This window comes from Syngnathus typhle, linkage group LG22 (genome assembly GCF_033458585.1).
Source record: "Syngnathus typhle isolate RoL2023-S1 ecotype Sweden linkage group LG22, RoL_Styp_1.0, whole genome shotgun sequence".
Lineage (NCBI taxonomy): Eukaryota > Metazoa > Chordata > Actinopteri > Syngnathiformes > Syngnathidae > Syngnathus > Syngnathus typhle.
The window spans coordinates 5,778,968-5,804,360 of NC_083759.1; the positions used below are offsets into that span (position 1 = coordinate 5,778,968).

Here is a 25,393-nt window from a genome sequence, read left to right on the forward strand (position 1 = left end):
TACTCCCCTCCTGGTGTTATAATTGCTTGGACTGAAGATCTCTTGTCCTGCCTTTAATAATTTTGAACGCGTGTTCAGTGCCTCTGTCCTAGATCGCCTCAATGCCCTCTTGGAACCTGGTGGAGCTCTCAGCATTAATGAGCGTGGGGTCATAGATGGAAAGATCCCAATAATTACACCTCACCCTAACTTCAGGTAGTATTCAAGTTTTGAAGTCGATCTTATGAACAACGTTATTTAAAATGCTATTGTTTCAACGAAACAGATTATTCCTGACAATGGACCCTATACACGGAGAACTTTCCAGGGCCATGAGAAACCGAGGCGTAGAAATTTACATCCCCGGGGATGATGACGGAATCTCCTGGGACTCAATGGATTTGAAAACACTGCTGCACACTGCGGGAGCGACCGGCGATTGTGTGTGTGATTTTCTAATTAAGATACACAAAAGCATCAAAACTGCCATCTGGGGTAAGCATCAGTAACACAAATTGATGATACTTTGGTGGTCCACAAAATTAAGTCCGGCTTTCGTTTGTGAAGAATCCCCTGCTTCGTCGGTGGCGTCAATGCTCCACGCTGCCACCTTGTTGTTCTGCCAGCTCCAGAGAGGTGTGGACTTACCCAGTGCACTGCGGCATGCCTGTCAAGAGGTTTACTCCCTTTGTCAAAGTACCACTGTCAGACAAAAGGTATCACAAATTGAACGATGAAATATTAACGGATATTGGAAGCACATGTCAAGTGCACGTCGGAGCTTTCACGCATGACGTAATGTCACGTTATGTATATATTTTTTTCCAGCTCGCCCAGCAACTGATTGAGCAGCAGCTGGCTATTTTGGACACCCAAAACTGGGACACTGGGTTACTTTGTGCCGGCGTCTGGCCCGACAGCTTCCCTTCTGCGTTGCTCTCCACCGAGGACTCCTGTTTCTCAACCGTCCTCCGAGATGGGCAGGTGTTGTCATTTTGCCTCAACACGCTCAGTTCACAGGGTAAACGGTAAGGATCCTGAATCCCAACATCTTGATCGATTCATGAGGGATGCAAGGTCATGTCCAATCGCTGTGCGAGTGTTTGATGCTCCATTAAAGTTCGGCTGTCTTGTCTTTAAAGGAATCGCCCGCTAAGTTTGAGTGATCTCCAGAGAGTACTTCAGAGCAGTGGCTTGAATGAAGGGCTGGTCTTTTTCGGGAGAAGGGACAATCTGGAGCAAGGACATGTGCTGCAGATGATATCAACAGCAGTTAGACTTGTCACAGAGCGCGCCTCTCACGGAGACTGGGTCATGCGGAGTAGCTGGCTGTCGCATATTGGAAAGAGCTACACGCACGCCCCTGGTTTGTTATTCTACGTGAGCAACTAACCACAACACTGATTGCAAAGAAACACAGTATAACAAATTCTAGCTCCAATACATTCTTGTGCTAGTCAATAACTGAATAGTTTCTAATTAGCAATCATCTTGCAACAAATGACTCAAATCAAATCTAAAACATGATTTTTTTTATTTTTTTTTTGTAGATCTGGCTTTGGTTCAAGTGGAAGCAGGAAAGCGAGCACTAAAGGCTGTTTTCAGTTGCCAACTCACTGCCCAGGGCAAATCTCTTGCTGAGCTGCTGCAGCCGCAAATTATTGGTAAGCCTTTAATTAAATTGTGTGTGGGACATTGACATTTTTGGAAATGTTCTTTTCTTTGATTATTTTTAAAAATAATTCCAGGATAATTAATTGTCCGCCATTGTTATGTCTCCCCAGATGAAGACAGAATTCTGGTGGACATGCGCTGGAACAAGCAGTACTTGGACATTTTAGCCAACAAGTGTAACTTTGAGGATGAGAAAAGATATTTGGAATTTCTGGAAGAGCTGAATGCTGTTGCTAATAGGTCAGTACATTGTTATTATTTTATGCATATTAAATTTGTCATGTAGTTTACAAAATGGGGCAAAAAATGCATGTACCACTGTAGATTGTCAAAATTGTCACTTAAAATTAATTATTAAAAGTATGTATCATGTCTGAATTATATGCTGATCATATCAATTTGAAATATTTTACTCAAAACATCTGAGGTGATTTTTTTTAATGTTTAATGTTAACATACAGTTTCTAAAAGTTAAATATTTTTTTTTATTTACAGACTCACCCTGCTGATGGACAGAGAAGAGAGGGCAGTCATTTGCGAGTGTGCTGCCAAAGTGTCAGATCAAAACTGCGCCCTGAGAATAGCCACAGCCTTCTCCAAAGGTCCGCACAGGGAATTCAAGTCGATACATTCATTATACCTAAAATCCTCCTGACTGCCTTGTAAGTTTTGTAGGAATCTAAAAATGTACTTTGGTTATTCTGCCAATACAGGGACAGTGGACATTGGTCACCTGCCTCATCCAGTGCTCATACACCTGCACAGCTTTTTCCGTCTGTGGAATTCCTTCACGCTGCAAGCTATGCACAGCGGACAGACTTACATCTCAGATCCCGTCATGCTTGAGGTTAAATTAGTGCTGCTACTATTAATATAAAAAATACAACTACAGAAAAAAATCTAGATTTGATTTATGTATATGATTATTTCTCATGCAACTTTTTTCATTTTGTGTTTAGATCCTCCAGCTCCTCCAGTGGCTCGACCGATTCTGGAACGTTTGCAACATATTGCCAGCAGATACTCAAGGGATTGCAGTGATGTCCCTGCACTGGCAGTGGGTCCAAAAGCACCTCATTTTCTCTCTGCCACTGCTCCTGCTGGGAGATGCTGACGTCACATCAGAGTAAGCTATTCGAAATAAAATGTTTTTTTTATTATTATTTATACCCAAGCAGCAACTGCTGCAATGTCCCTCTTGTTTTTCTAGAAATTATTATTACCACTATTATTGTTTATGTAAATCAATCCTCTGTGCACAATAACCCGATATTGATACTCGCCCATTCCTAATTATTCTTAAATTTCTTTCCCCAGATGCTACCAAGAGCTAAAGGCAGTTGCAGGAACCATTGAGACTCTTCTGTCCACTCCAGTGTCTGTGGCTACAGCTCTAAAAGGCATCCAGAGAACACTCGGAAAATCTCTGCCGTTCAAGGTTTGAAACCCTCAAGTCATAAATTCATTTCTAACTCCCCGTATTTATTTGAGTATATTTGATACAGATAAAAATGTCATTTGAAAATCCACAATCATTATGTTCTTTAGATGGAGACTGTTGCGAAGTGTGCATCACAGCTCAGAGTTTGGAGTAAAGCCCTGGAAGTGAAAGAGCTCACTTTTGATCAGACCTTCAGAAATTGGAAGCAAGACCTAGTCTGTCTTCAGGTGGCTGGACTCCGTGTAGACATTAAAGAAAGCTTGCTTGAAGCCTGGGGACTCGTTCTGCTGGCAAACAATGAGCTGGATACACAAAACTCTGGTGAGATTTCATCCAGTCTCGTACAGTATTGGAGTGAATAAAATAATAACCACATTTTGATGTATTTTCCCATAAGCAATATTGGAGAGATTGGTGTCAAGTGTGGCGCACCAGCAGCAGCAGATGACTTCCTGTGGGGTCTTGGAGACCCGCAGCATGTCTGAAGAGGATGGACCCGCAGAAGAAATCTCTCTTTCTCAACAAGAATTACAACACCTTCGCCTCAGGACTCAATTGTGGCCCTTGACGGAGGAAGTGGCTGTACTCAATCAGCTGAGGCTCAGTACAGATTTCTTGCAGCTATCGTCACATGGGTAAAACTTAAATCAATAACATAACAAAATAAAACTATGAGAGTGATTTTTTTTTTTTTCAAATTGATTTACAGTGACCAGGAAGCACTGGACAGCTTGCGCCTAGAAGTCTCCAAACATCTCCGTTATTGCCTCCAGTCCACACCAATGAGTGTCATTCAACTTCAGCCACTGTGGTTTCTGCTCAGGAGTGAAAAGGCAAGTGTAATTCTTCTTCTTTTTTTTTTTTTTTTTTGTGTTTACTTTTTTACTGTATTTTCCGCACTATAAGGTGCGCCGGACTATAAGGCGCACCTTCAATGAATGGCCTATTTTAAAACTTTGTCCATATATAAGGCGCACCGGATTATAAGGCGCACTGTCGGCTTTTGAGAAAATTGGTGGTTTTTAGGTGCGCTATATAGTACGGAAAATACGGTAATACACAAAAACACACTTTGATGAATTAATCTTTGGGTGATGATTATATACCCAGCAGCCAGCAGAGGAACTACAGTTTGTGTGGTGTGCGCTACTATCTGAAGCTTTGGCTGCTCTGTGGAAAAACACCGCAACATCCGATCCTGACCGTTGGCTGAGATGGGATCCACTCAATCCGAGCAAAAATCCACATTCAGAGCCACATTATGAAGCAAAAAATATGGTATTGGCTCTTAACATATATTTTGACACTAATAGTGTCTCAAGACAACACATTGTATGATGTTGTTGCTTTTTTTATAGGGCCCAGCTTTGTTAAATAAAGCTGTGTGGTCACATTGCGCACTGGGCGTGCTCAAGTGCAGTGCGGCTGGAAGTCAATGGGAACCATCAGGGACTGCTCTCTTTATCTCACATGTGACCCTAGGCGAGTGGAAGGAACAGACTCAGCAGCTCCGGGACTTGACTGCCATCTTGTGGGACAATATGTCCTTTGCAGCAATGGCAGATTTAAGGTAGGCAAAATTATAATACTGCCAAAGTACACTTCTCTGATCACATCATATGTCTTAAGATACACAGATTTGAGGCTCCAGGGTGTCATCCTACGTCGACAGTTGCAGAGCATGGCACATCTGTTGCCTCCCAACATGCACAAGGTTTATATGGATAGCTGCGAGAACCTGGTTGAGACATCCAACCCACTGATTGATGCCGAGGAGATCCAGAGAATTCTCCGCAATTTCATTCAACCTAAATTGCTCCCTGATGGAGTACTGGACGCCTGCATTGCCTGCGTAAAGCAATATGTTGAAAACAAAATTGAAGGCGGGGACTCTGTGGCCTGCGCTGGTGTGTTCTGGGTCAACATGGGGTTGGTCCATATCAATTTATGGGTACCCCAGACCATCTATGACCCAGCTGTCAAAAGGGCCTACAAACTCACTTATGCCCAGCAGGAGGTACGAGCAAACGTTTTCCCATCGAATTGTGATTTTTGGACAACATCTGCAATAGAAGTGTTTGTCTTCTTTTTAGTTTGCCACTCTGGAGACGGAGTGGAAAGTACGGAGCCTGTCCTCTGAGCTGATGACTGGAGCAGAGTTGGGGGAGTTGAGTACCACTGATGGCCTCCAGCATCCTCGAATCAGGTCCGAACCAATAATAAAATGCAAAAAAATGAATGAATGAATAACTAAATAAATAACAAAATAACATAATAAACAAAGAAAGAAAAAAAAAGAATGGATTAAAAAAATAATAATAATAAAATCAGATTAAGCTGTTCCAGCTAAGATGCCATCTCTGCCTGTGCCATGTCGTCACATGGCTCCTTAAAAAACTGCATTTTGAACTGTAGTATACCCATTATTTTTGATTTGTGTTTATAGGTATCTGTGGATCCGTATGCAGCAGGTCAAGGCGCAAGTAGCCGAGCTTTCCAGGAAGCAAGCATTCCGTCCCCGGGAACCCAACTACGGAAGGTTATTCCAGGACCTCCATCACTACCTCTGCAGCATCGGTCAAGCATCTGCAGTGCAAGACCTTCTCTCACGCCTCCAGAGGGCTCTGCAGAGTTCCTCGACATTATCCCGGTCAGCGATCCAAAGTTTGCTGAAGGAGGAGATTGTGTGGCAGAACTCTCAGCAGTGCTTCTTCCAGAGGCTCCAAGACGACTATCCGCTTTACCCCGATGTAGTCGGCCCAATGCAGACTGGAATCCTGCAGCTCCGATACGGCATGAAGCTGGTGGCTTCCCAAATAACTCCCTCTCAATATGACGTTCCTACACTGTCCAAACTGGTGTCCTGCCTCCTTTCCTTTCCCTCTCTATCCCCCAGTTTGCAATCCTACCTAGCCCATGCTGACTTCCTCTGCTCCAAAGAATGTCTGGGAATTTTGCAGAGTCTTAGGAAGCTACTGTCACAACAAGATCTTAATCACAAGGACCTGCCAAGCTCCACATTGCTTCTCACTGCTCTTCTCTTTGTGCAGTGCCACACACTTAATACAGGACATTTCAGTGATGACACACGAAACATCTTTAGGCATATCTGTCAGGTCAGAACTACTTTTTTTGGGGGGGTCAAATCATTGTCTTGGATGTCGTCGTTATTATGCTGTCTTTGCTATGATGCCCTTTAGGCTCTAGTTAACGAATGGGACGAGATGGAGAAAAAGAAGAGAGACCAAGAAGAGCAGGATGCTTGTCTGTATCGTAGCCGCAGTCAATTGCATGGTGGAGGACTGACTGAGGAGCAGCAAGAGGAGAAGGACTTCAGATATCTGTTCCCTCAGTTTGACAAGGTATCAAATGCCAACTATTAAGGTTATGTTCACACTATTCAAATTCAGGGTGAAATAAAAAAATAGACTTTCTATGTTAATTGTCAAGAACAATTTATTCAAAGGCTTGCATTGAATTTGAAGATGTGATTATTTTCCATCCAGGACTTTGCAGACATGTCTCTGCCGAGCCTGGAGGGCCCCACAGATGTGGACATGGAGGAGGATGCCGGGAAAAGGCTCGACGAAAGAAGTTTCTTATCAACTCCTGCAATGATCACAGTAGTTGAAATTCATCAGCGCCTATGTCTAGGTCATGCCCAAGCATTGTGGTACCGGAACCGAGCACCCAACGGACAAAGCAGTGACTATATCAAGGCCCTGCTTTTGTCTTACCAAATAGCTGCCCCCTTGGTTACACACTTCTATCATCTGATTGGTGAGTGTTCTTATTGGAAATCCACATTGAGCAAGGAAAAACAGATATGAAATCCAAATTGGGATTTTTTTTTTGTGATTCAGATGCAGAACTAAACCAGCAGTTTACAGGCAGTGAGCTGCTGCTGTCAACTCTCCTCCAGAACACAGTGCAAGGCTTACCAGGATCAGATATTATGGTTCTCAATTCTGAAAAGCCTTATGACTTCTACCAACACCCTAATATCAGTGAGGCACGCCTCTGTCTTCCTGTTCTGGAACAAATGATGGCAGCGGTAAAACAGAGGCTTGAGGATTGGCCGGAGCATCCAGCACTTGTGCAGGTGAGTGACATAAGAATTCCAATATTCCAGGATTAAACCTTAGGAAATAAAGACTGCTTGCCTGAAATGTATCAGGTACATCTGCAATGTACAATGTATTTTTTATTTTTTTGTCGTCAGCTGATCGTGGTGATTGAGAGGATCATGGCATTCAGCTTGTCCAGTCCTCTGGCAAAGTTCCTCAATGGCCTGGAGATACTTTTGAGTAAAGCACAAGTAAGATGGAACTTGTTTGATGTCCCTCAATATTGAAAAGAGTTTTAAAGTATTTGCGAGTAGACACGATTTTTTAAATACTTCACCAAAGTGCAGAAGAAGAGAAAAATGTGATTACGATTCAAATCACTGAACAATTGCCATAAGTTAGATATTTATTATTATGTTAGATGTTTATTCATTTTTTTCATTTTTTTTCCCCCCTCAGGATTGGGAGAATAATGCAAGCCGTGCAGTCTCTCTAGAGAACAACATAGCACCAATAACACAGCTCATTATCAAGTGGCACAAACTGGAGTTAAAGTAAGACGATACAGTCCCGAAACCTTGAAAGTATTATCTTTTATTTTTTTTGTGCAGTTGTAATTGTAGACATCAATGCATTCTTCTGTGGCAGTTGTTGGTCAAGCAGTCTGGACAATGCTGTGGAAAGGCATACTGAGAAATCCACGAAGCACTGGTTCTCTATTTACCAGCTTTTGACAAAATATCTGGAGGATCAAATGATGAATGCTCATACAGGTACGCCCCCCGCAAAAAAAGCTCACATTCTGTGTACTGGATTTTGGATTTTTAATGACCATTTTCCAAGTACCGTATTTTCCGGACTATAAGGTGCCTTGTATGCACGCTGGCTCAGTTTTGCTCCTCTTATTTATTGGGTTATTTGTTAATTATTTATTCATCACTCATTTTATTTATTTGTTATTTATTATTTATTGTTTGTGCCTTCTTGTTTTTATTTTGTGTCGTCTACTTGTATGTCTATCGTGTACTGTGTCTCGTCACCGTGGGATAGAGGAAACGGAATTTTGGTTTCTTTGTGTGTCTTGACATATGAAGGGATTGACAATAAAGCTGACTTTGACTTTGACTTAAAAACCAAAAAAATTCTCAAAAGTCGTCAGTGCGCCTTATAGTCCGGTGCACCTCATATATGGACCAAATTCCTAAATTTAAACTGTCCCGAAGCATTGTGTCATGAAATCAATCATAAGTGGCCCACTGAAGACTATGAATCATGAATCAAAAAGACTATGGATCATTATTTTGTAATTATAAAGTAATTTGTTGCATCTAAAGTTGAAAGAAAAAATGGAGAATAATTTGATTTGGATTAAAAATTTGACATGATGCATTAATGGTGCACCTTGTAGTCCAGTGTGCCTTATATAAGGACAACGTTTTAAAATGGGCCATTCATTGAAGGTGCGCCTTATAGTCCGGAAAATACGGTTTGTATTAAAGCATTATTGTTCTGTCTAGGCGAAGAGATGGCAGCTTTGTCGCTCTCCTCGTTGTCGTCCACACTTCAGGCCTTTGTGGAGAGTTCTAGTCTAGGCGAGTTCCATACCCGCTTGACTATGTTACTCAGCTTTCACTGCCACCTCCTCCTGCTCCCCACTCAGCCTGGACAAGGTGAGATTGCACTTGTCTTTGTGACACAATGTTTACATAATACACACACAAGCGCCTTTTATCAGGATTTGACTGTTTGAGGTTGGGAATATAATAAACGGCATTAATATTGCCTTATTTTACAGTTACTTTGGCTAATCTTCTGTGGAACCTGCACAAATACTACAGTCAATTTTCAGACGGCATTCAGAACAAAATCAAAGAGCTCAGGCAACCCATTGAGAAGGAGCTTAAGGTACATATTGTTTTTTTGTAATATATAAAATGTAGAAAATTGTGTAGTATAACGTTACATGAAAAAAAATAACCATTTCAATTTTATTTGATTTAGGATTTTGTGAAGATCTCAAAGTGGAACGATGTCAATTTCTGGTCTATCAAGCAGTCGGTGGAAAAGACACATCGGTAAGATATGAATTAAAACTGTAGTGCCTTTCTGGCTATTATTTCAAAATCTTATGTTTATTATTTACCATTACTTTGTGTTGTTTTTCTGTCTAGGACCCTTTTCAAGTTTATCAAGAAGCTTGAGCAGATTCTGAATGGCCCTTGCGTTACTTTTTTGGTAGAACAAAAAACCAACGTTAATAATACTGATATCCATCCAGAGGAAACGCCTATTCACCGACTTCATCACACACTCATGAAAGCCTTGCCAGAAAAAAATGTCCACCAGCAGGTTTGGGTCTTATCTTAGATTTGTAAACATCTCAAATGATTCAGCGCATTGACGATGATCTGGGGATTTTTTTAGAATGAGGGTCAAGATGAGGGAGTCGATTTGGAATTGCTGCAAGGATGTCTACCTGCTCTGGCCAGAAAGATGAAGAAATTATGTGTCCAACATCTTAAGAAACACCCAGCAATGGAGTTGACTGAAGATCTGGACATTTTCACTGGTAATATACCTCTTACTGGAGCAGTTCACGTGTGATGCGGTTTCAAATTATTATTATTAAATTGTGTAGTTATTATTACTGCTATTAAAGTGGAGGAAAAACCTGAAAGGCGATCAAAAAAATGTTTTAAGTCCCATTAAAAATTACTATTAAAATGCAGGTTTCACTTTTGTTCTCTCAAGACTCTGTCCGATAAATATGCCATTTATTTGTCAAAAAAAAACTGCATTAAGATTTTTTTATTTTTCCTTCCTAGGTGAAGTCCTGAGAAATCTCAACGAAATGCAGGAACTCACCATTGACACGTCAGTTGAAAAAGAGAAACAGACAGCTCGGGCCAAAAACATCCTGCAGCAGAAGCAGAGAGCTCTGTCCGGCCTATTCAAAATACTCGCCGAAATAGGTTATTTTAACTTTCACATAAAAATTACAAACCATTCAGAAGTTTCACACTCTATTTTCTCTCACTGTTGCATAAGGTCTGTCATACCGTAAAGGGTTGGTATGGAACAAGACAGCTGACCAAGAGGAAACTCTCTGCATACAGCCGCTGGATTTGAGCACCGCTCTTGCTAATGTTATGAACCCCGATTCATCTGAGACCACGTGAGTTTAATCTGTTTACTTCTAAAATTAGATCCCACTGAAGTCTTGTCATTTAATTGCATTTTATTCTTGATGGTTTAGGTTGTTTTCAGAGTTGATCACCACATGGGATGGATGTCAGCGTTATTTCTATCGTTCGTGGGCGAGGATGAATGCTCTCAAGACAGCGCTCCAGCATGCTAATAAAGTAAGAAATGTCTTTTTATCTGACTCGTAACTATTTCTTGTTTAAAAACATCAAATGTACAAATTTAGGGCATCATTAGTATGCTGTATTAAAGCTGATGGGAAAGGGAAAAACACTTGAGTGTGTGTGTGGCTCTCTTTTGTAGGACTTGGGTCTGGGAAACATCGAGCGGTGCCGAGGTTTTTCATCTCACCTCTTCAAACTACTCCTCAGACAGCGGCAACGACTGGCCAAGCTGACTGAGCAATGGGTCCGTTTGAGGTTTGTTGCCTGCCTTGCCACCAAATGTATAATCCAACATACTGTATCTTCCGGACTATAAGGCGCATCTAAAAACCTAAAAATTTTCTCAAAAGCCGACAGTGCGACTTATAGTCTGGTGCGCCTTATATATGAACTAAAATTCCTAAATTTAAACTGGCCCAAAGCATTGTATCATGAAATCAATCATAAGTGGCCCGCTGAAGACTATGAATCAAAAAGACTATGGATCATTATTTTGTGATTATAAAGTGATTTGTTGCGTCTGAAATTGAAATATCAAAGATAAAATGGAGAATGATTTGATTTGGATTAAAAATCTGACATGATGCATTAATATCCGGTGCTATATAAGGACAAAGTTTTAAAATGGGCCATTCATTGAAGGTGCGCCTTATAGTCCGGTGCGCCTTATAGTCCGGAAAATACGGTAATTAAAAGGAGAATACTGAAACGAATAAGTCAACACCAAAAGCAATTTGCTGTTTTCTTCTTTTATCTTTAGGAAGCTAACAAGCACGGTCCAAGATATCAAACTCCAAACTCAACGAGAAGACAGCACACTCCTACCTCAGGCATCTCTTTCCAATTGGGTCAGCAAAGGCCAGGCACATGCTGCTCAGTGTTCAATCCTCCTCCAGCAGCTGTCCTGGCTCATGCAGTGCTGTCCCGAAGCTCTTCAACCACAGGAGGAGGACAACAGCAACTCCCGGCATGATTCTCTGAGATGCACATCCCCAATGGTAGCTCGCCATCAGGCCCCTATTTGCCAGATGCGGAAAGGAGATGCCACCTGGAGGCAGGTGGACCAGCGTGTCGCCGCAATGCTGGAGCAGATCCTGAATTTAAAGACCACGCTTCATCAAATAACACAGAAGAACTCAGAGAAAGTACTTCTGACATGGTAAGACACTCTTCTGGGAATGTCATAAAAGATAAATCCACACTAAATGGCTCAATTACTTTTAGGAAGGATTTCGCTACGTGTTCCTCGGCTTTTGATCAGCTGGCAACTGTGATGTCTCAGTTGTGTGAAATCGAACAGCTCTTCTTGCCAGCCACATGTCCGAGAAATAAGCACCTAATGCCAGCCGTCATCCAGAGCTTCGAGTTTGTTCACCAAGAAGCAATGAAAAGCATCACCGAGTTCGCCTCTTGGAAGAATCAGCATCTCTCAGATGGGCAAACTACCGCAGGTGATTGGACAAAACTGTAGTGTATTTTTCTACTACAGAAAATTCGAAAATCTGACTAATGTAGTTTCTGGTTTTTTTTTTTTTTTGCTTGATTTTCAGATGACCTATCTGCATTCTGTTCCGGGTTTTCTGCTGATCTGGACACAACCATAAAGAACTTGCTGTACGCTGTCCAGACACTAATAAAGAGAAGGGAGACAAATGAGAAAAGCGCTCAAGAAGTTGGCAAGATAGGTGAGAATAACGCTTCTAAAAGATAACCAGTGTTATATTATGTTTTTAACATTTGATTTGATTTTTCAAATCAGATCCAGTGAATGATGGCAAAGAGGTAGACAAAGAGGATGCGGGAGACTTACTGAAGCCAAAACACTTCACCCATCTCTTGGAAGAGGAGCTGGCAGCAGATGTGGAGGCTCTGTGTGTGGGAGATGTGAACGCCAAGCTGGAGCGGCTCCTCACCTGCTTAAAGATACACACAGACTCTTTTAAGACGCAGAAGCTCCAGGTTTGAGAGTTTTGTCAAATATATTGTCTTGTCTAGTTAGTGATTTGAAACGTAAGTTGGTACTGCGCTCACATGATTTTTTTTATTTTATTTTTTCCTTGATCTCAGTTAATGAAATGCTTCCCGTATTTTCCGGACTATAAGGCGCCCCTAAAAACCTCAAATCTTCTCAAAATCCGACCGTGTGCCTTGTAGTCCGGTGCGCTTTATAATCTGGAAATTACGGTAATCTGTTAATCGTGTCCCTATAATTTTTTGGTGTCATTTTTTTTCCCCTTGAGCTCAGTTAATGAAATGCTTCATCTGTTTGTCTTTTCAGGAGGTAAACAGAGCGTGCAGGATGCTAGTGCGTGTGGAGCCTCTGCTGCGGATTTACTCAGACCTGGTCCGTTACTTCCTGTCTGCGTCTGTGGGAGTGCACAGATGCACTGCCAAATTGCTCTCAGTGTTGGCTAACGTCTTCACTGAGCTCGCTCAGAAGGTACAAAGTCAACAAATGTCCGCATTGTCGCGGTTCAGTTATTTAGAAATTGAATCATGTCCTCATTCATTTTCATCTCGCGGTTCTCCTTAGGGTTTCTGCTTGCCTCAAGAACTAACACCTGGAGAAGGTGAAGGTGCCACTGAGTTTCATGATTATGAGGGTGGCGGAATCGGTGAAGGCGAAGGCACCAAGGATGTCAGTGAAACAATTTCCAGTGAAGATCAGGTCAACTTCATATGCTACAGTTAATTTCCAGTAATGGATGTTTAACAAAAATGTATTTAAACTACTGGTTGAATTATATTTAAGGTGGAGGACACCTTTGCGGAGGGTCAGGAGAAGGAACACAAAGATGAGAAGAAAATGAAAGCAGAAGACAATGCTGTTGAGATGTCCGAGGACTTTGAAGGCCAAACACATGATGGTGATGAAAATAGTGCCGGTATGTAAATTCATATCTTTCGAATGCTCTTCTTCGAACAATGATTTATACATCTCTGACTTACAGATGAAGATGAGTCGGATAAAGAGAATGACCAGGAGGAGATGGATAAAATGATGGGTGATCTGGGTGATGGACAGGCAGAAACTCTCGATGAGAGAATGTGGGGTGGGGACGATGAAGAGGAGGATGATGAAGGAGGAAGTGACAAAGAGGACGAGTCTTCCCACCAGGGCATGGACCAGGTACCAAATTCTAAATTAAACTTAGTTTCATGACTACTACAACTATTACTAAATTAGAGGAAGAGCTAAATACTCTTCGAATTATTTAAAAAAAAAATTAATAATAATCTTGTACCTTCACACCTGTTTAGTCTGAATCCGTATTAGCTGCGAAGGAAGACAACTTGGATGCTACCGAAGGCGATAAAAATGAAGAAAAAAATAATGACCAGGCGGAGGCTGATGGGAAAGACAAAATCAACGAACAAAGAGATGAGGTAAGCATCCGAGAATGTTTATTCTGAGAAATTCAAACGTACCTCTTAATGTGCTTTGATACAGTTCCTTTCTTTTTTTTTTCTGTTTCCTAGAGAGATTTTGATGAGAATGAAGTGGATCCTTATCATGGCCAAGAAGATAAAAGACCTGAACCCGAGGCTATGGAGCTGCCTGATGATCTTAACCTGGACCAGGTTGATGAGATGGGTGACGATGGAGAAGGAGAAGGTGAAGGAGATGGTGAGCCTTGTTCTTGTTGAAGACCACAGTGGTCCATTTCTTTTTAATAGAAAGAAAAATAAAGAAAGAAAATTTTGGATAAAGTTGATATTGCATGATATGAATCCTTTAAAAAAAAAAAGAACTATACTTTTCTTAATTAACATTTTTCACACTGTCTCCATTTTATTATTATTTTTCAGAAGAAAATCCATTTGATATTGACGAGCAAGCGATCGCCGCAGAAGAGAATGGAGACGGACCGAAAGAGGGAGATGAGGAGCAGGAGGGAAATGAGCAGTTAGAGGAAGACAAGTTAAACCAAGAAGACGATGACCACGGAGACCCGGAATCAAAGACTGAAACGGAAACGAGTGATGATATCCAAACCGAAGACAAAGAAGATGCTCTAGCAACCGAAGACAAAGAATCAAAAACTGATGAGAATCCCTCCGTTCCAAAAGAGGAAGGGACCAATCTTAAGGTAGAGATTTTCACGGCTTGCTCGCCGTCACGGTTTTAGCTTGAATGTGCTACCCTTGCCTACAGGAGGATGGTGACGCTAAGGATGATGTGGAAGAACAGCCGGAGCCAGCTGAGAGGAAAGATCACAGCACTGATGGGCAAACCGGAGAGGAGAATTTCCAGAGTGATACTGCTGTGGAGCTGGCTGGAGAGGCATCAGAGAGAGATCAAGCAAAAGAGGTGGGATTTGTTCTTAGCATGAATTGGGGTCTTTGGATAACGTAATGTTTTCTAATCGCTGGACTTTATCGCTTTTAGGTTTTGGTTGTCTTGTCTATGTTGACAGGTTTTTGAAATGAATGGAAAAACTGTTCTTCAATACTTTCCCGTGTACTTGATTTCATAGGAGTGCGGGACTGGAGCGGCTGACGCTAACCAATCAGAAGGTCACCAGTCAAAATTGTCTTCCAGTATGGCGTCACAGTCGCTGACACATAACAACACTCAGGTAGAGTGTTGTTTGGAATTCTCTCTTTCTGTGATCTTTTACATTTATTTTTTTTACAATGAATTTTGTCAAAATATGCATTTCAGAGCTTTAAAAGAAAACCTGGACAAGCAGACAATGAGCGTTCGACGGGTGACTACAGTGAGTTTATTAACAAGCGTCTTCGTACGTTGGAGAGCTCGCACGAGCGGATGCAAGACAGCGGGCAACGTGAAACTAAACAAGAATCGGATCTATATGAACATATCAGCGAAGGGGCCTACGATAGACAAACATACGGTTCGTAGCAACTACATCGTAAACCGAATGATTAACGTGCAGTATGAAGACGTATTTTTCCTAAATCTAATTGATATGTTTGTTGAATGCTCCCAGATGTTGCCAATACAGATCAGGAAGCAGCAGAGGGTCAACAGGTCAAAGATGGAAATCAGGACGAGGAGGATCTTTCAATGCAAATGGAGTACCAAGAAGATGATCTTCAAGATGCTGATGTTCAGGAACTTAAACATAAGCAAGATACAACAGAGGCCATACACGCGCAAGGTGCTGCTACTTGGGTCTTCATCCAACTGCACACATTAGGATACAACTGCATCCTTTTTTTTTTTTTCTTACAGAGAATGCAGAGATGCATTCGCAGAAGACGGAAAATAAAGACAACGAATGGGAGCACATCAGGCATCCCAGAGATGGAGAGGAAGCTGAGAAAAACACAGAATCGACTTTTCACACAATTCCTCTGATGCTCCTCGAAGCAACGCAGGTGCACCATCTGGTTGTTTTTCAGGACGTGTGATGAAACAACAAAAAAAATGCAGCTTTACTCACCCATCTGCACCATTCACATAATTTTGGCATTTATTTTATTTATATTTATTTCTTCATGTGTTTGTTTGTTTGTTTGTTTGTTTGTTTGTTTTCAGCAGTTAGACAGAAACCCTGAGGACATCAGGAGCAAGATGGAGGTGCAATTATCAGTATGGCAAAATATGACTCCAGGAACGCAGGAGGAGGTGTGTACCAGCGTCTTCATAACGTAGTACTAAAGTTTGATGAAAATATGACACTGGGCAGTATGTGTTGAAGGAGAAGAGTAATCTTTTTACTGAAATAATTTTTGGGGGAGAGATTTATGGTCAAAATTCTAGGTAGTTTGAGAAGCTTTATTTATAATGTAACAATAGTGGTGACTTAATGATGATCAGATCATATTTTATGAAAGATTTATGCAGAAATCCAAAGTGTCCACATGCTGTTCTTTGCAACTGTTTGTAAGAAATTTTGAATGATGGCTTGATAACTTTCAATTGATTTTGTGACCCCCAGGAGAATGCAGCAGCTTACATGTGGCGGCAATACAAGACAATGACTTCCCAATTATCCCAACAACTATCGGAGCAGCTACGCCTTATTTTGGAGCCGACTCAAGCTGCGAAGCTCAAGTGGGTATAGATTTACTCATCCTATTTTGACAAAAAAATTTTTTTTTAATATTCTACTTTTCTACAGAGGTGATTACCGCACAGGAAAACGACTCAACATGAGAAAAGTCATCCCTTACATTGCCAGTCAGTTCCGCAAGGACAAGATCTGGTTGAGGAGGACAAAGCCTAGTAAAAGAGATTACCAGATCTGCCTGGCTGTGGATGATTCCTCCAGTATGGTGGACAACCATTCCAAACAGGTAAACCCTGCTCATCAGAGTTTGCACAGTCCATCCATCCTTCTGTTTATTATTGAAGAATAGCTCCTAGAACACCTAAGGAAATTATAATTTAAAAAAATGATAGTAATTATAGTTACATACATGTCTTCCAGCTGGCGTTTGAATCACTGTCAGTGATTGTCAATGCGCTCACTCTTCTGGAAGTTGGACAAGTGTCCGTTTACAGGTATGGCCATTTTCTGACCTATTTTCCGATTGCATGTGAATGAAATATTGCTTTGTTCTCTTTGTTTAGTTTCGGTGAGGAGGTGCAGCTTCTCCACCCATTTCAGCAGCAATTTAATGATGATTCCGGAGCTCGGATCCTCCGGTTGTGTAAATTCCAGCAGAAGAAGACTAGAATTGCTCAGGTGGGAATTTAGTTCACTGGACAAAACATTAGAGTTTTTGTGCAAGTTTAATTTCTAGGCATACCTAATTTATTATGCCTTTATTTTCCTGTACAGTTCCTAGAGAGTGCCACCGACATGTTGGTTGGAGCACGAAAGCAGATTTTAAGATCTACAAATTCAGGTGATAACTTACACATTGAGCCATCATATGAATTCATCTCATCCATCTCAAAAGAAAAACAGAGCTCATGTCTCTCGTATTTTGTGCCTTCACCCGCTGCTCCACAGAAACAGCCCAGCTTCTGATCATCGTATCAGACGGTAGGGGATTGTTCCTGGAAGGCAAAGAGCGTGTGACGACAGCAATACAAAGAGCACGCAGTGCAAATGTTTTCCTTATCTTTGTGGTACTTGACAATCCCAACTCCCGGGTAAGTTTCTTATTTTGTAGTCCATATATATTTCTACCTATTTCGGAATACATTTGATGCAATCTGTGGTGGTCTGATGCAGGACTCCATCCTGGACATCAAGGTGCCATTATTTAAAAGCCCAGGAGAACTACCAGAGATCCGCTCCTACATGGAGGAGTTTCCATTTCCTTTCTACGTCATACTACGAGATGTGAATGCCTTGCCTGAGACCCTGAGCGACGCACTTAGGCAGTGGTTTGAACTTGTCACGACTGCCGACCAGTGAGCCGACCAGGTGACATTTATAACGGAAAAAAAATGGAACACTTTACTCAATATGGACTGATAATGGACTGATGAAGATAGTAAAGTTGTTCCTATGTTGCTGAAGAGAAAAGATGACTTGCTGCTCTAAATGTTTTTTTATATATATATATACATATATATAAATTATTGCAGTTTGTCATTCACCATTTCATTTGTCTTATTGCATCACATTTGTAAATTACCATAATTATGATTGTGACAGAATTTTGTGAAACATCTTGGTAAAATCATATATTCCCCTTATGCTGTGTTTCTATGTGTTTTATTTAAGTGAAGGCAATAACCAACAATTATTGTGAACATAAAAAGTGAACCGTGGGATTTTTTTTAAAAACTTTATTAGCATGTGTATTTTCCCATGGGAGAGAAACAAAAAGTATGCTTTGGGAAAATAAATCTTCCGACTGCTTGTATAAAAAATGGCCAAATTATTTTAGGTACTTTCTGTTTATGGCCAGGCATCTTGATGTTTGGTAATAGTGTGTGTGTACGTGCCATTGCATAGTAACTCCAAAGCATATGTTTGCGTAATAATATTTTTACTGGTTCAACCCATGTTCATTCATCCTTGAAGTGATTCCAAGTCAAAACGGTAGTTTCTATCACTTTTCAGAAAATCGAGAAGAATAATCCTCAGAGATTTTTTGAATTGTTTCCAGCCAATGCCAGGTACATTTGAAGCTCCTCCAGGTGCTTGTTTGCTTGTGTGATCATCATACGGATGGCATCCTGATGGAACGATCAGAGGGAAAACATCAGCGAATGTATCATGGCAGGTCTACTTGAAATTGTGAATATAATTTATACCTGGTCTGTGGTATTTTGGTTCCTCTTAAATTCAGATTTTGCCCAGTCTTTGAGGTAGTTCCTGTCCGTCTCATTTGGCACATGTTTTATAGTCCTCAACATTTTTCTATATATCCCCAAGACGTTCTGCCTCTGTAAAAACTAAGAGGGGGCGGGGGGGGGGGAGTTCACTTTGTCAAACTAATTAAAATATTTTCAATTACCATGGTCGCTACGATGTAAACTGTAAAGTCTTTACGTATAAATCATGTTTAATATTGATTATGCGTGTGCAGTATTTACCTGTTTTAAAGAAAGTGCAGTAGACGGTATTTTTGACGTTGTCATCTCTGGCAGACAAATATATTTTATATATCGTAAATATGTCGCCTTATCCCTTTCGTGCACTTGTTCCACACTTTTGCTGGGCTTCCATTACTGGTATGGAATATTACCCACAATTCATTGCGAATTTGACGAATCTCGCGAGACATCGGCGATGCTCGGGAAAATTGTTGTTCTGTGCCGAAAACGATATATTTTTAAGCGTCGATATCAACAGATTAATTGATTCAAAACGTTTTACTTTGTTATTTTTTTAATTTTTTTTTAAAAGGAGTCTGTTCTTAAAAAATAGCAGCGGATGAAACTGGACAAAGTGAGACTGAAACGCTGTGGCGACCCCAATGGGGAACAGCCGAAAGGTTTCTCCAAAGGTTCAATGCTTTCATTTACTTATTTTTTTGCATGTTTTTTTCCCTTAATATGGGTAGGTTTAGCTAATCTAGAATGAACAGAATCAATAATTATTCCTGCCAAATGGAATGAAATCTCAAAAAAGATAACCTTTAGCGCACTCTACTGGACTGAGTCTCTAGTCAGCCCGCTGTTGCTATGACGACCATTTCCTGCCAACAAGTCAAAACTGAAGTTGCAGCAAGCACGATTATAATATTTTCACGATTCTAAAAATGTCTCGGGCTCTAGCTGTAAGTGTTGTTGAAGCCATCATTCGGGAATTGGTACACGAGTGTACCATGAGAAGAGCTACTCCACCGATAGATTTGATTCATTTGAAGGTAAGAAACACCATTTATTCCATACTTTTTGGTAGATTAGACCGGGAATTAGTCTGTATCATTTGTACCGATGTAATAAACCAAGCATAAATGTGCCCAGTACATTTATTACCGACGATGACACTCCTTGGAAATTGACATTTTATTATCCTTACATATCAGCAGCTTATTTTACATTGATTAAATAAACGCAAATCATTTGACACTTTACCGTAACGTGTGTTTTTGACTCATTTGTGAGCGTCGTCGAGTCTCCCGTAACACCAAAAATAATTGCTGATGAACAAAAAGTGATTAAAGATACTGCATCTACGGTAGCAGCACTATGCAAGTAAGAAGGCGACACCTACAAGTTGTACATGCGTTATTACCTTAGTTGTAGCCTACAACTAAGGTAACAACGCAGGTAAACGTGCATCAACGACTCTGACGTGTGGAAGAATGTGACGACTGCCTCAGGTATAAAAATGGATTCTGTCACTTACTGACAGCGAACAGAAGTCATATATAATTGCCAAAATGCTGCGCGTAAAAAGTGACCAAGATTCAAGAAAACCAAAAGCATCATAGGTTGCAAAGATGATCGCACCAATATCTAAAGGCGAGCGTGCACGCTCCGTAAAGGTAATGGAAATGGGAACCTTTCGTCACGGTTGTAAAACTTATAAAAGAGAAAAACTCCTTCTATTGGAGTCTAAAGCATATTGCGTTACATTTAAGTTACACAAAAAAATAACCAACTCTTTATTTACAGTATTAGTTTGATAAATTTTTTTTTTTTTTTTTTTTACAGATGTGCACGGAGACACCTCCAGCCACATACAGTCCTTCCATTGACACAATCAAGATGCAAGTCTATTTTGACATGAATTACAATACTAGACGTAAGTGAAAGTTTTTCCAAGTTGCACAATTTGTCATATGTTACAATTAGGGATATCAGTTTAATGTGAAACAAACTATTATTTTCAAACATCCTGAGGTGACAAAAAAAAAATCAACAATTATCAACAAAATGAACATCTCAACCGTGACAGTATTTTCTACACAGGAGAGTTCCTTAAGGGAATCAGCTGGATGCTGGAGACGAGACTAAACCAAGTGAGCAGAGAGATCACTGACAGCAGGGTGAAATCCAAAGAGCAATTAGATGCCCTCTACCGTAAAATCATCACATATATCCTGCTAGGCTCTGGCATGGGCTCTCCTTCAGATGTCAGCTCTGTGCAAGAGGCTACAGGTAAACACGATAACTAAAATACCGTATTGGCCCGAATATACGACTGGGTTTTTTGCAGTGAAAAAGTGGGGCTCGTCTTACATTCCGGGGTCTAGACATTATACCCATTTACAATGTTAGATGGTGCCAGATATCTTTCAAGCGAATGCTGAACTTAACTCCCCAGGCCAAAGGTCACGAAGAAGAAAAAGAAAATAGCGGTAGCACGAAGAAGAAAAATAAAAAATAGCGGTAAGAAAGAAAAGAGAAGAAATAACAGAAAATGAAAAGAACAGAAGCCGTTCAATTACAAATGTGATTGCACTTTAGTTTACATATTTAAATGTTCAGATATTAAGATGTGAAGACAATTTTTGCATGATTTGAATGATATTGTTATAAGATTTTGTTTCAGATGTACTGTAATTATTTTCTGTATAAAAATCCGATCTGGTGTTCAAAAAGTCTTTTTTCCAAACTTGAGTCTTGAAAATGAGGGGGTCGTCTTATAATCAGAGTCGTCTTATATTCGAGCCAATACGGTATGTATGCTCACATTGTGCTTTTATCAGTTGTCTTGCAGAGCATTTTCCCATCAAGTGAACTCGGAGCCTTTATGATCCTCCCAAAGCGAGATAAGGAGCAGCAGCTTTCTGAGCTCATGATGACTGTCACGGGAATTCGACTCTTCAACAAAGCTAGCAAGAAAGAACAGGAGACAAACTTTTCGGAATTAAGTATGAGACAGCATCAACTCATACTGGAATTGTGGCATGTCTTATAAATACAGTATTACCATAATTTTCTTTTTTCAACACTTTGCAGTGCCTCCAGCTTTCTCTGAAGCGCTTTCGGTCACCGGTGATGACATAGAGGTCGAGTTGAGTGCCTCCCAGAGTTTGGCGTGGAACTACACAGCATTGTTAGAAAAGTATCATGGCAGTTGGCCTGAAGAATATGACGTGACCCCGGTTCAGCTAACACAAGCACTCTACAATGTCAGGCAAAGTGAAACTTTTCTCCGTATGTTACTGGTGAGCAAACATTTCTTTTTTATATAATATATATATATATATTTCTTTTCCTCCTGATCTGGTTATATTTTGCATTGTTTCTTTGCAAAAAAAAATAAAAAATTGATATGGAGTTCACTTTCTACCAACAGGCTGATTCACATTTATGTGTAAAAATAATCGAAATCTTACAGAAGGACATCTCATCACAAATGTACTTGCTGAAAACATCTGTGCAGCCCAAGACGGCTATGCTCACCGCAAAAGTTTTTGTAAGTTATTTGGTGATTGCTATAAGAATAAATGACAATGTGTTATAGATACCGTTTTTTTCCGTGTATAGTGCGCAATATTTTACTAATTTATTGTCCTAAAATCTGGGGTGCGTATTATACATGGGTACAAAGAAAAAAAATATATATTTTTTTTTTAATTTTTTTTTTTTTAATTTTTTTTTTTAAATAAAGTCATGGTACAACAAAACCAACAACAGGACTGACCGACAAAGTCGTGGAACAAAAAGACAGGGTGACATTACCAAAGACAGGAACAGAATGACAGTAACACATGCAATGATCCAACGGTGAGCGAGGGGCAGACAGGACTTAAATACAAAACACGTTACATCGATTGAGGTGACACAGGAAGAGCGGGGTGACACGAACAGAAACTATGGCAACCTAGACACATAGCAAAACTGGGGACGAGACATGACAAATCTCCCCCGAAATAAAACTCACCTTTCTTCTTGTTTGTTGTCAATCGCGCATCGCATTCAGCCATCCTGCCCAACACACTTAGTAAAATTCATAATTGACGACACATCGTTTGATGCGATGGTGCGTGCAATCCTCGATGGTGTGTTATTGTCAAATATTGTTTGTTTTTTAATCTCCATCGCGGACCGGACGTCATACGGAGGCCGCCATTACAGATGCGCAGAACGGTTGCGCAAGACACGTCAGCTATATAAAGAGCGAGAGTTCAGTTCTCCACCTATTAGTTTCAATTCACAGTTTAATTAGCAGTTTCAATCAGCAAATAACAAAATGCGTATTACAGGTAATATTTTATTTCACAACACTTTGCCTTGTTCCTTTCGTCTCTGCTGTTCATTTCAAACACGCTCCATACGACCGCAATGCTCTTGTATCAGACGCTCGCTCGATCACCTGCTAGTTTGCCATCTGTCACAATGTACCCTACACAAATCCGAAACATTTGTTGCGGCTCCGAGTCACGACGAGGGGCAAGTTTTGGTTTCCAAGGGTGTTTTTATTCCTCTTCAACGTCTCTCCCATACAGAGCCGCCGTGTGCGCACGGAGCGCGGTGGTGCGTTTAGGGGCAGTCGGAGAAATCAACGCCAACAAAAAAATGACATCCAGCCTAGTTAAGACCATACCAAAGACTTTAAAAATGGGACCCATTGCCTCCCTGCGTGTGTGACGATCTTTGGGACTTAAAAAAAATAAAAATAAAAAAAAAAATTTAAATTTTTTTTTTTAAAAAATTCATAAAAATTGGGTGCGTATTATACATGGGTACAAGCTTTTTTCCAGCATCAGCATGCCATTGTTAGGGGTGCGTACTATACATGGGGGCGCACTATACACGGAAAAAAACGGTATTATTACTGTTACTATTATTAACACTGTTATTATTATTCCCTTTTTTTTTCAGCCATTGTTCAAGGCCCTGTCAAAACTATGGTCAGAACTTCAAGATGAAGCAGAGCTGCTGAACATTTTAAACAACATTGCACTCAGATTGCAGTTCTTCCGTATCTCTCCGGACAATCTTTTTCCCAAACATCCTTTGGGGAAACTACTGGAGGGAATAGAAGTAAAAACAGACAAACAAAGAATGGATGAGAACATAGGTATGGCTGGCAGTAGCAAATCATTTGACCAGAATATAAATTGTAAACTGAATTTCTTCAAACAGGCGAGTGCATTGACCCATCACGGATGAAGGAGCACGAGTGGCTCCACCCTGAATCTGCTGACATGCTTATTGACCTCCCATTGCAGTATAATGGATTCTGTGGCTACACCCTTGTTAACAATGATGGTCTTATTCTTCCAGGTAACACAACTTTATGGTATCAATAATTTCAGATCAAATAAAGCCTGGCTTCGCAGCTTTTACCAGAATAGACAAGCAAGAAAAAATTAGGGGTGCTAATTGAATTGATAAATTATAAATCAATTATTAAACACAATAAATCGTCAAATTTACTCGTCACATATGCACAAGTAGATTTTTTTACTTAAATCGAAAGGCAAAATGCTTGATTTGTGTACCGCCACTAAAACTATATAATAATAAATCAAATAAACTATTAAAATGCACCCATTAATCTTACAGAAATATTCAGAATGGAAGTTAATATTTTATTCATCTCCCTTTTTTTTTTTTTTTTAAACGTGCGCAATGTCGCATGCTATATTCACCAATTATAACTAAACATAAGAACGTCTTCACTTGTGACATTCCCCTCATAGGGAATCCATACATTGGTGTGCTCAAGTACAAGGGGAAACTGTATGTCTTCATCTCCAAAGAAGCTGCTATAAATTTTGCCTACAACGCTGATTACTTCATTGAAGTGGTAACAGAAAAAGCCAAGAGTTCACCTGAATTGATTCATCTTCTCAAACTCCACCAAACTCCATCTTGCGTAAGATATTTGTAGTACAATTGTACTCTGTAAATTGTGTGCAATCTCAGGTTACAACCGACCACCATCTCCATCATTCAAGGGATCAAATCATAACACACGGATAAATTCATGCTTTGGATGTTTTACAGGTGCAAGCAGGAAAGAAGCCACTACCTGTGAGTAAGTCCGAGAGCTGGACTCAAACAGATCTTCACGTAATGGCGACAAATATTGTGAAGTCATATGAATGGAATGAGTGGGAACTGCGAAGGTCAGCTATCAAACTGGTAAATCCAAATATTCAATCATTAATATTTTAAATCAATTCAGGCCTCAACTTGGAGAAGATGGGATTATCATTTATTACTTGAAAATTCTAGGCAGATCTTCGGACAAAAGTCACACATTCAACTCAAACCCATCTGAGCCACATGAGACGGGAAAATGACACTCAAACATGGCTCCCCAAGCAGGTTGGTTGTCAAACCAAGAGAGATGGTCAGACAGGTGTCCCGAAACCTCAGATATTCCTGGCTGGCCTTAGAGGATGCAGAGGCGGCAGAATGGAAAAAGTCAACCTTACCAGATCTATTAATGAATAATTGGTGTCTTACCAAATAAATTGAAACGATACCTTGCATTTTGAGTTGTTTTTTTATTTATTGTCTCGTTTCTTGAAGGCCTTAAATTATAAATTGGTAGAGACAATGAGTTACCTGATTT

At 40.4% G+C, this 25,393-nt stretch overlaps 3 protein-coding genes across 4 annotated transcripts in view; 2 read left to right on the forward strand and 1 right to left on the reverse strand.

Annotated features, from left to right (window-relative positions):
- The window catches only part of mdn1 (midasin AAA ATPase 1), a 30,974-nt gene extending 12,741 nt beyond the window's left edge, over nucleotides 1-18,233 (forward strand). The window contains exons 45-102 of one of the 2 annotated variants that reach the window (XM_061270012.1): nucleotides 79-195; nucleotides 266-474; nucleotides 547-695; nucleotides 808-1,007; nucleotides 1,122-1,345; nucleotides 1,530-1,643; nucleotides 1,764-1,893; nucleotides 2,149-2,255; nucleotides 2,367-2,500; nucleotides 2,613-2,779; nucleotides 2,971-3,091; nucleotides 3,202-3,415; nucleotides 3,492-3,729; nucleotides 3,804-3,931; nucleotides 4,212-4,372; nucleotides 4,453-4,664; nucleotides 4,724-5,111; nucleotides 5,188-5,300; nucleotides 5,541-6,210; nucleotides 6,295-6,456; nucleotides 6,601-6,874; nucleotides 6,958-7,196; nucleotides 7,317-7,412; nucleotides 7,621-7,715; nucleotides 7,810-7,934; nucleotides 8,679-8,831; nucleotides 8,957-9,066; nucleotides 9,163-9,236; nucleotides 9,333-9,510; nucleotides 9,586-9,730; nucleotides 9,987-10,133; nucleotides 10,210-10,336; nucleotides 10,418-10,523; nucleotides 10,669-10,784; nucleotides 11,290-11,688; nucleotides 11,754-11,980; nucleotides 12,080-12,214; nucleotides 12,289-12,488; nucleotides 12,808-12,969; nucleotides 13,063-13,197; nucleotides 13,282-13,414; nucleotides 13,481-13,659; nucleotides 13,791-13,916; nucleotides 14,010-14,157; nucleotides 14,340-14,620; nucleotides 14,686-14,841; nucleotides 15,008-15,109; nucleotides 15,196-15,388; nucleotides 15,485-15,655; nucleotides 15,730-15,875; nucleotides 16,036-16,125; nucleotides 16,439-16,554; nucleotides 16,622-16,796; nucleotides 16,931-17,004; nucleotides 17,074-17,188; nucleotides 17,285-17,351; nucleotides 17,459-17,601; nucleotides 17,684-18,233. In XM_061270012.1, coding sequence (XP_061125996.1) covers nucleotides 79-195; nucleotides 266-474; nucleotides 547-695; nucleotides 808-1,007; nucleotides 1,122-1,345; nucleotides 1,530-1,643; nucleotides 1,764-1,893; nucleotides 2,149-2,255; nucleotides 2,367-2,500; nucleotides 2,613-2,779; nucleotides 2,971-3,091; nucleotides 3,202-3,415; nucleotides 3,492-3,729; nucleotides 3,804-3,931; nucleotides 4,212-4,372; nucleotides 4,453-4,664; nucleotides 4,724-5,111; nucleotides 5,188-5,300; nucleotides 5,541-6,210; nucleotides 6,295-6,456; nucleotides 6,601-6,874; nucleotides 6,958-7,196; nucleotides 7,317-7,412; nucleotides 7,621-7,715; nucleotides 7,810-7,934; nucleotides 8,679-8,831; nucleotides 8,957-9,066; nucleotides 9,163-9,236; nucleotides 9,333-9,510; nucleotides 9,586-9,730; nucleotides 9,987-10,133; nucleotides 10,210-10,336; nucleotides 10,418-10,523; nucleotides 10,669-10,784; nucleotides 11,290-11,688; nucleotides 11,754-11,980; nucleotides 12,080-12,214; nucleotides 12,289-12,488; nucleotides 12,808-12,969; nucleotides 13,063-13,197; nucleotides 13,282-13,414; nucleotides 13,481-13,659; nucleotides 13,791-13,916; nucleotides 14,010-14,157; nucleotides 14,340-14,620; nucleotides 14,686-14,841; nucleotides 15,008-15,109; nucleotides 15,196-15,388; nucleotides 15,485-15,655; nucleotides 15,730-15,875; nucleotides 16,036-16,125; nucleotides 16,439-16,554; nucleotides 16,622-16,796; nucleotides 16,931-17,004; nucleotides 17,074-17,188; nucleotides 17,285-17,351; nucleotides 17,459-17,601; nucleotides 17,684-17,869 — 9,802 coding nt within the window. In that variant the 3' untranslated portion in view covers nucleotides 17,870-18,233. Of the gene's footprint in view, nucleotides 1-78; nucleotides 196-265; nucleotides 475-546; nucleotides 696-807; nucleotides 1,008-1,121; nucleotides 1,346-1,529; nucleotides 1,644-1,763; nucleotides 1,894-2,148; nucleotides 2,256-2,366; nucleotides 2,501-2,612; nucleotides 2,780-2,970; nucleotides 3,092-3,201; nucleotides 3,416-3,491; nucleotides 3,730-3,803; nucleotides 3,932-4,204; nucleotides 4,373-4,452; nucleotides 4,665-4,723; nucleotides 5,112-5,187; nucleotides 5,301-5,540; nucleotides 6,211-6,294; nucleotides 6,457-6,600; nucleotides 6,875-6,957; nucleotides 7,197-7,316; nucleotides 7,413-7,620; nucleotides 7,716-7,809; nucleotides 7,935-8,678; nucleotides 8,832-8,956; nucleotides 9,067-9,162; nucleotides 9,237-9,332; nucleotides 9,511-9,585; nucleotides 9,731-9,986; nucleotides 10,134-10,209; nucleotides 10,337-10,417; nucleotides 10,524-10,668; nucleotides 10,785-11,289; nucleotides 11,689-11,753; nucleotides 11,981-12,079; nucleotides 12,215-12,288; nucleotides 12,489-12,807; nucleotides 12,970-13,062; nucleotides 13,198-13,281; nucleotides 13,415-13,480; nucleotides 13,660-13,790; nucleotides 13,917-14,009; nucleotides 14,158-14,339; nucleotides 14,621-14,685; nucleotides 14,842-15,007; nucleotides 15,110-15,195; nucleotides 15,389-15,484; nucleotides 15,656-15,729; nucleotides 15,876-16,035; nucleotides 16,126-16,438; nucleotides 16,555-16,621; nucleotides 16,797-16,930; nucleotides 17,005-17,073; nucleotides 17,189-17,284; nucleotides 17,352-17,458; nucleotides 17,602-17,683 lie in introns of both variants that reach the window. The other variant, XM_061270011.1, reaches the window with a different exon arrangement.
- A 199-nt stretch (nucleotides 18,234-18,432) lies between these two features.
- On the reverse strand, nucleotides 18,433-19,169 carry lyrm2 (LYR motif containing 2). The gene is made up of 3 exons (XM_061270013.1): nucleotides 19,000-19,169; nucleotides 18,718-18,858; nucleotides 18,433-18,639 (listed from the first exon to the last, which is right to left on the reverse strand). The coding sequence occupies exons 1-3, from the start codon at nucleotides 19,042-19,044 to the stop codon at nucleotides 18,544-18,546; spliced, it is 282 nt and encodes a 93-aa protein (XP_061125997.1). The 5' UTR covers nucleotides 19,045-19,169; the 3' UTR covers nucleotides 18,433-18,543.
- A 294-nt stretch (nucleotides 19,170-19,463) lies between these two features.
- cfap206 (cilia and flagella associated protein 206) lies at nucleotides 19,464-25,308 on the forward strand. The gene is made up of 11 exons (XM_061270193.1): nucleotides 19,464-19,775; nucleotides 20,569-20,659; nucleotides 20,827-21,015; nucleotides 21,567-21,731; nucleotides 21,820-22,028; nucleotides 22,160-22,279; nucleotides 23,689-23,887; nucleotides 23,953-24,093; nucleotides 24,513-24,688; nucleotides 24,820-24,957; nucleotides 25,051-25,308. Exons 1-11 carry the CDS (start codon nucleotides 19,668-19,670, stop codon nucleotides 25,270-25,272), a joined length of 1,758 nt encoding a protein of 585 aa, XP_061126177.1. The 5' UTR covers nucleotides 19,464-19,667; the 3' UTR covers nucleotides 25,273-25,308.
- Nucleotides 25,309-25,393: the final 85 nt, after the last annotated feature.

Coding starts and splice junctions, on each gene's coding strand:
- cfap206 (XM_061270193.1), top strand. CDS start 19,668: ATGTCTCGGGCTCTAGCTGTAAGTGTTGTTGAAGCCATCATTCGGGAA. Junction 20,660..20,826: donor CATGAATTACAATACTAGAC/GTAAGTGAAAGT, acceptor TTTTCTACACAG/GAGAGTTCCTTAAGGGAATC. Junction 21,016..21,566: donor CTCTGTGCAAGAGGCTACAG/GTAAACACGATA, acceptor TGCTTTTATCAG/TTGTCTTGCAGAGCATTTTC.
- lyrm2 (XM_061270013.1), bottom strand. CDS start 19,044: ATGACAACGTCAAAAATACCGTCTACTGCACTTTCTTTAAAACAG. Junction 18,859..18,999: donor CTGCACTTTCTTTAAAACAG/GTAAATACTGCA, acceptor GCCCCCTCTTAG/TTTTTACAGAGGCAGAACGT. Junction 18,640..18,717: donor ACCAAAATACCACAGACCAG/GTATAAATTATA, acceptor TCGTTCCATCAG/GATGCCATCCGTATGATGAT.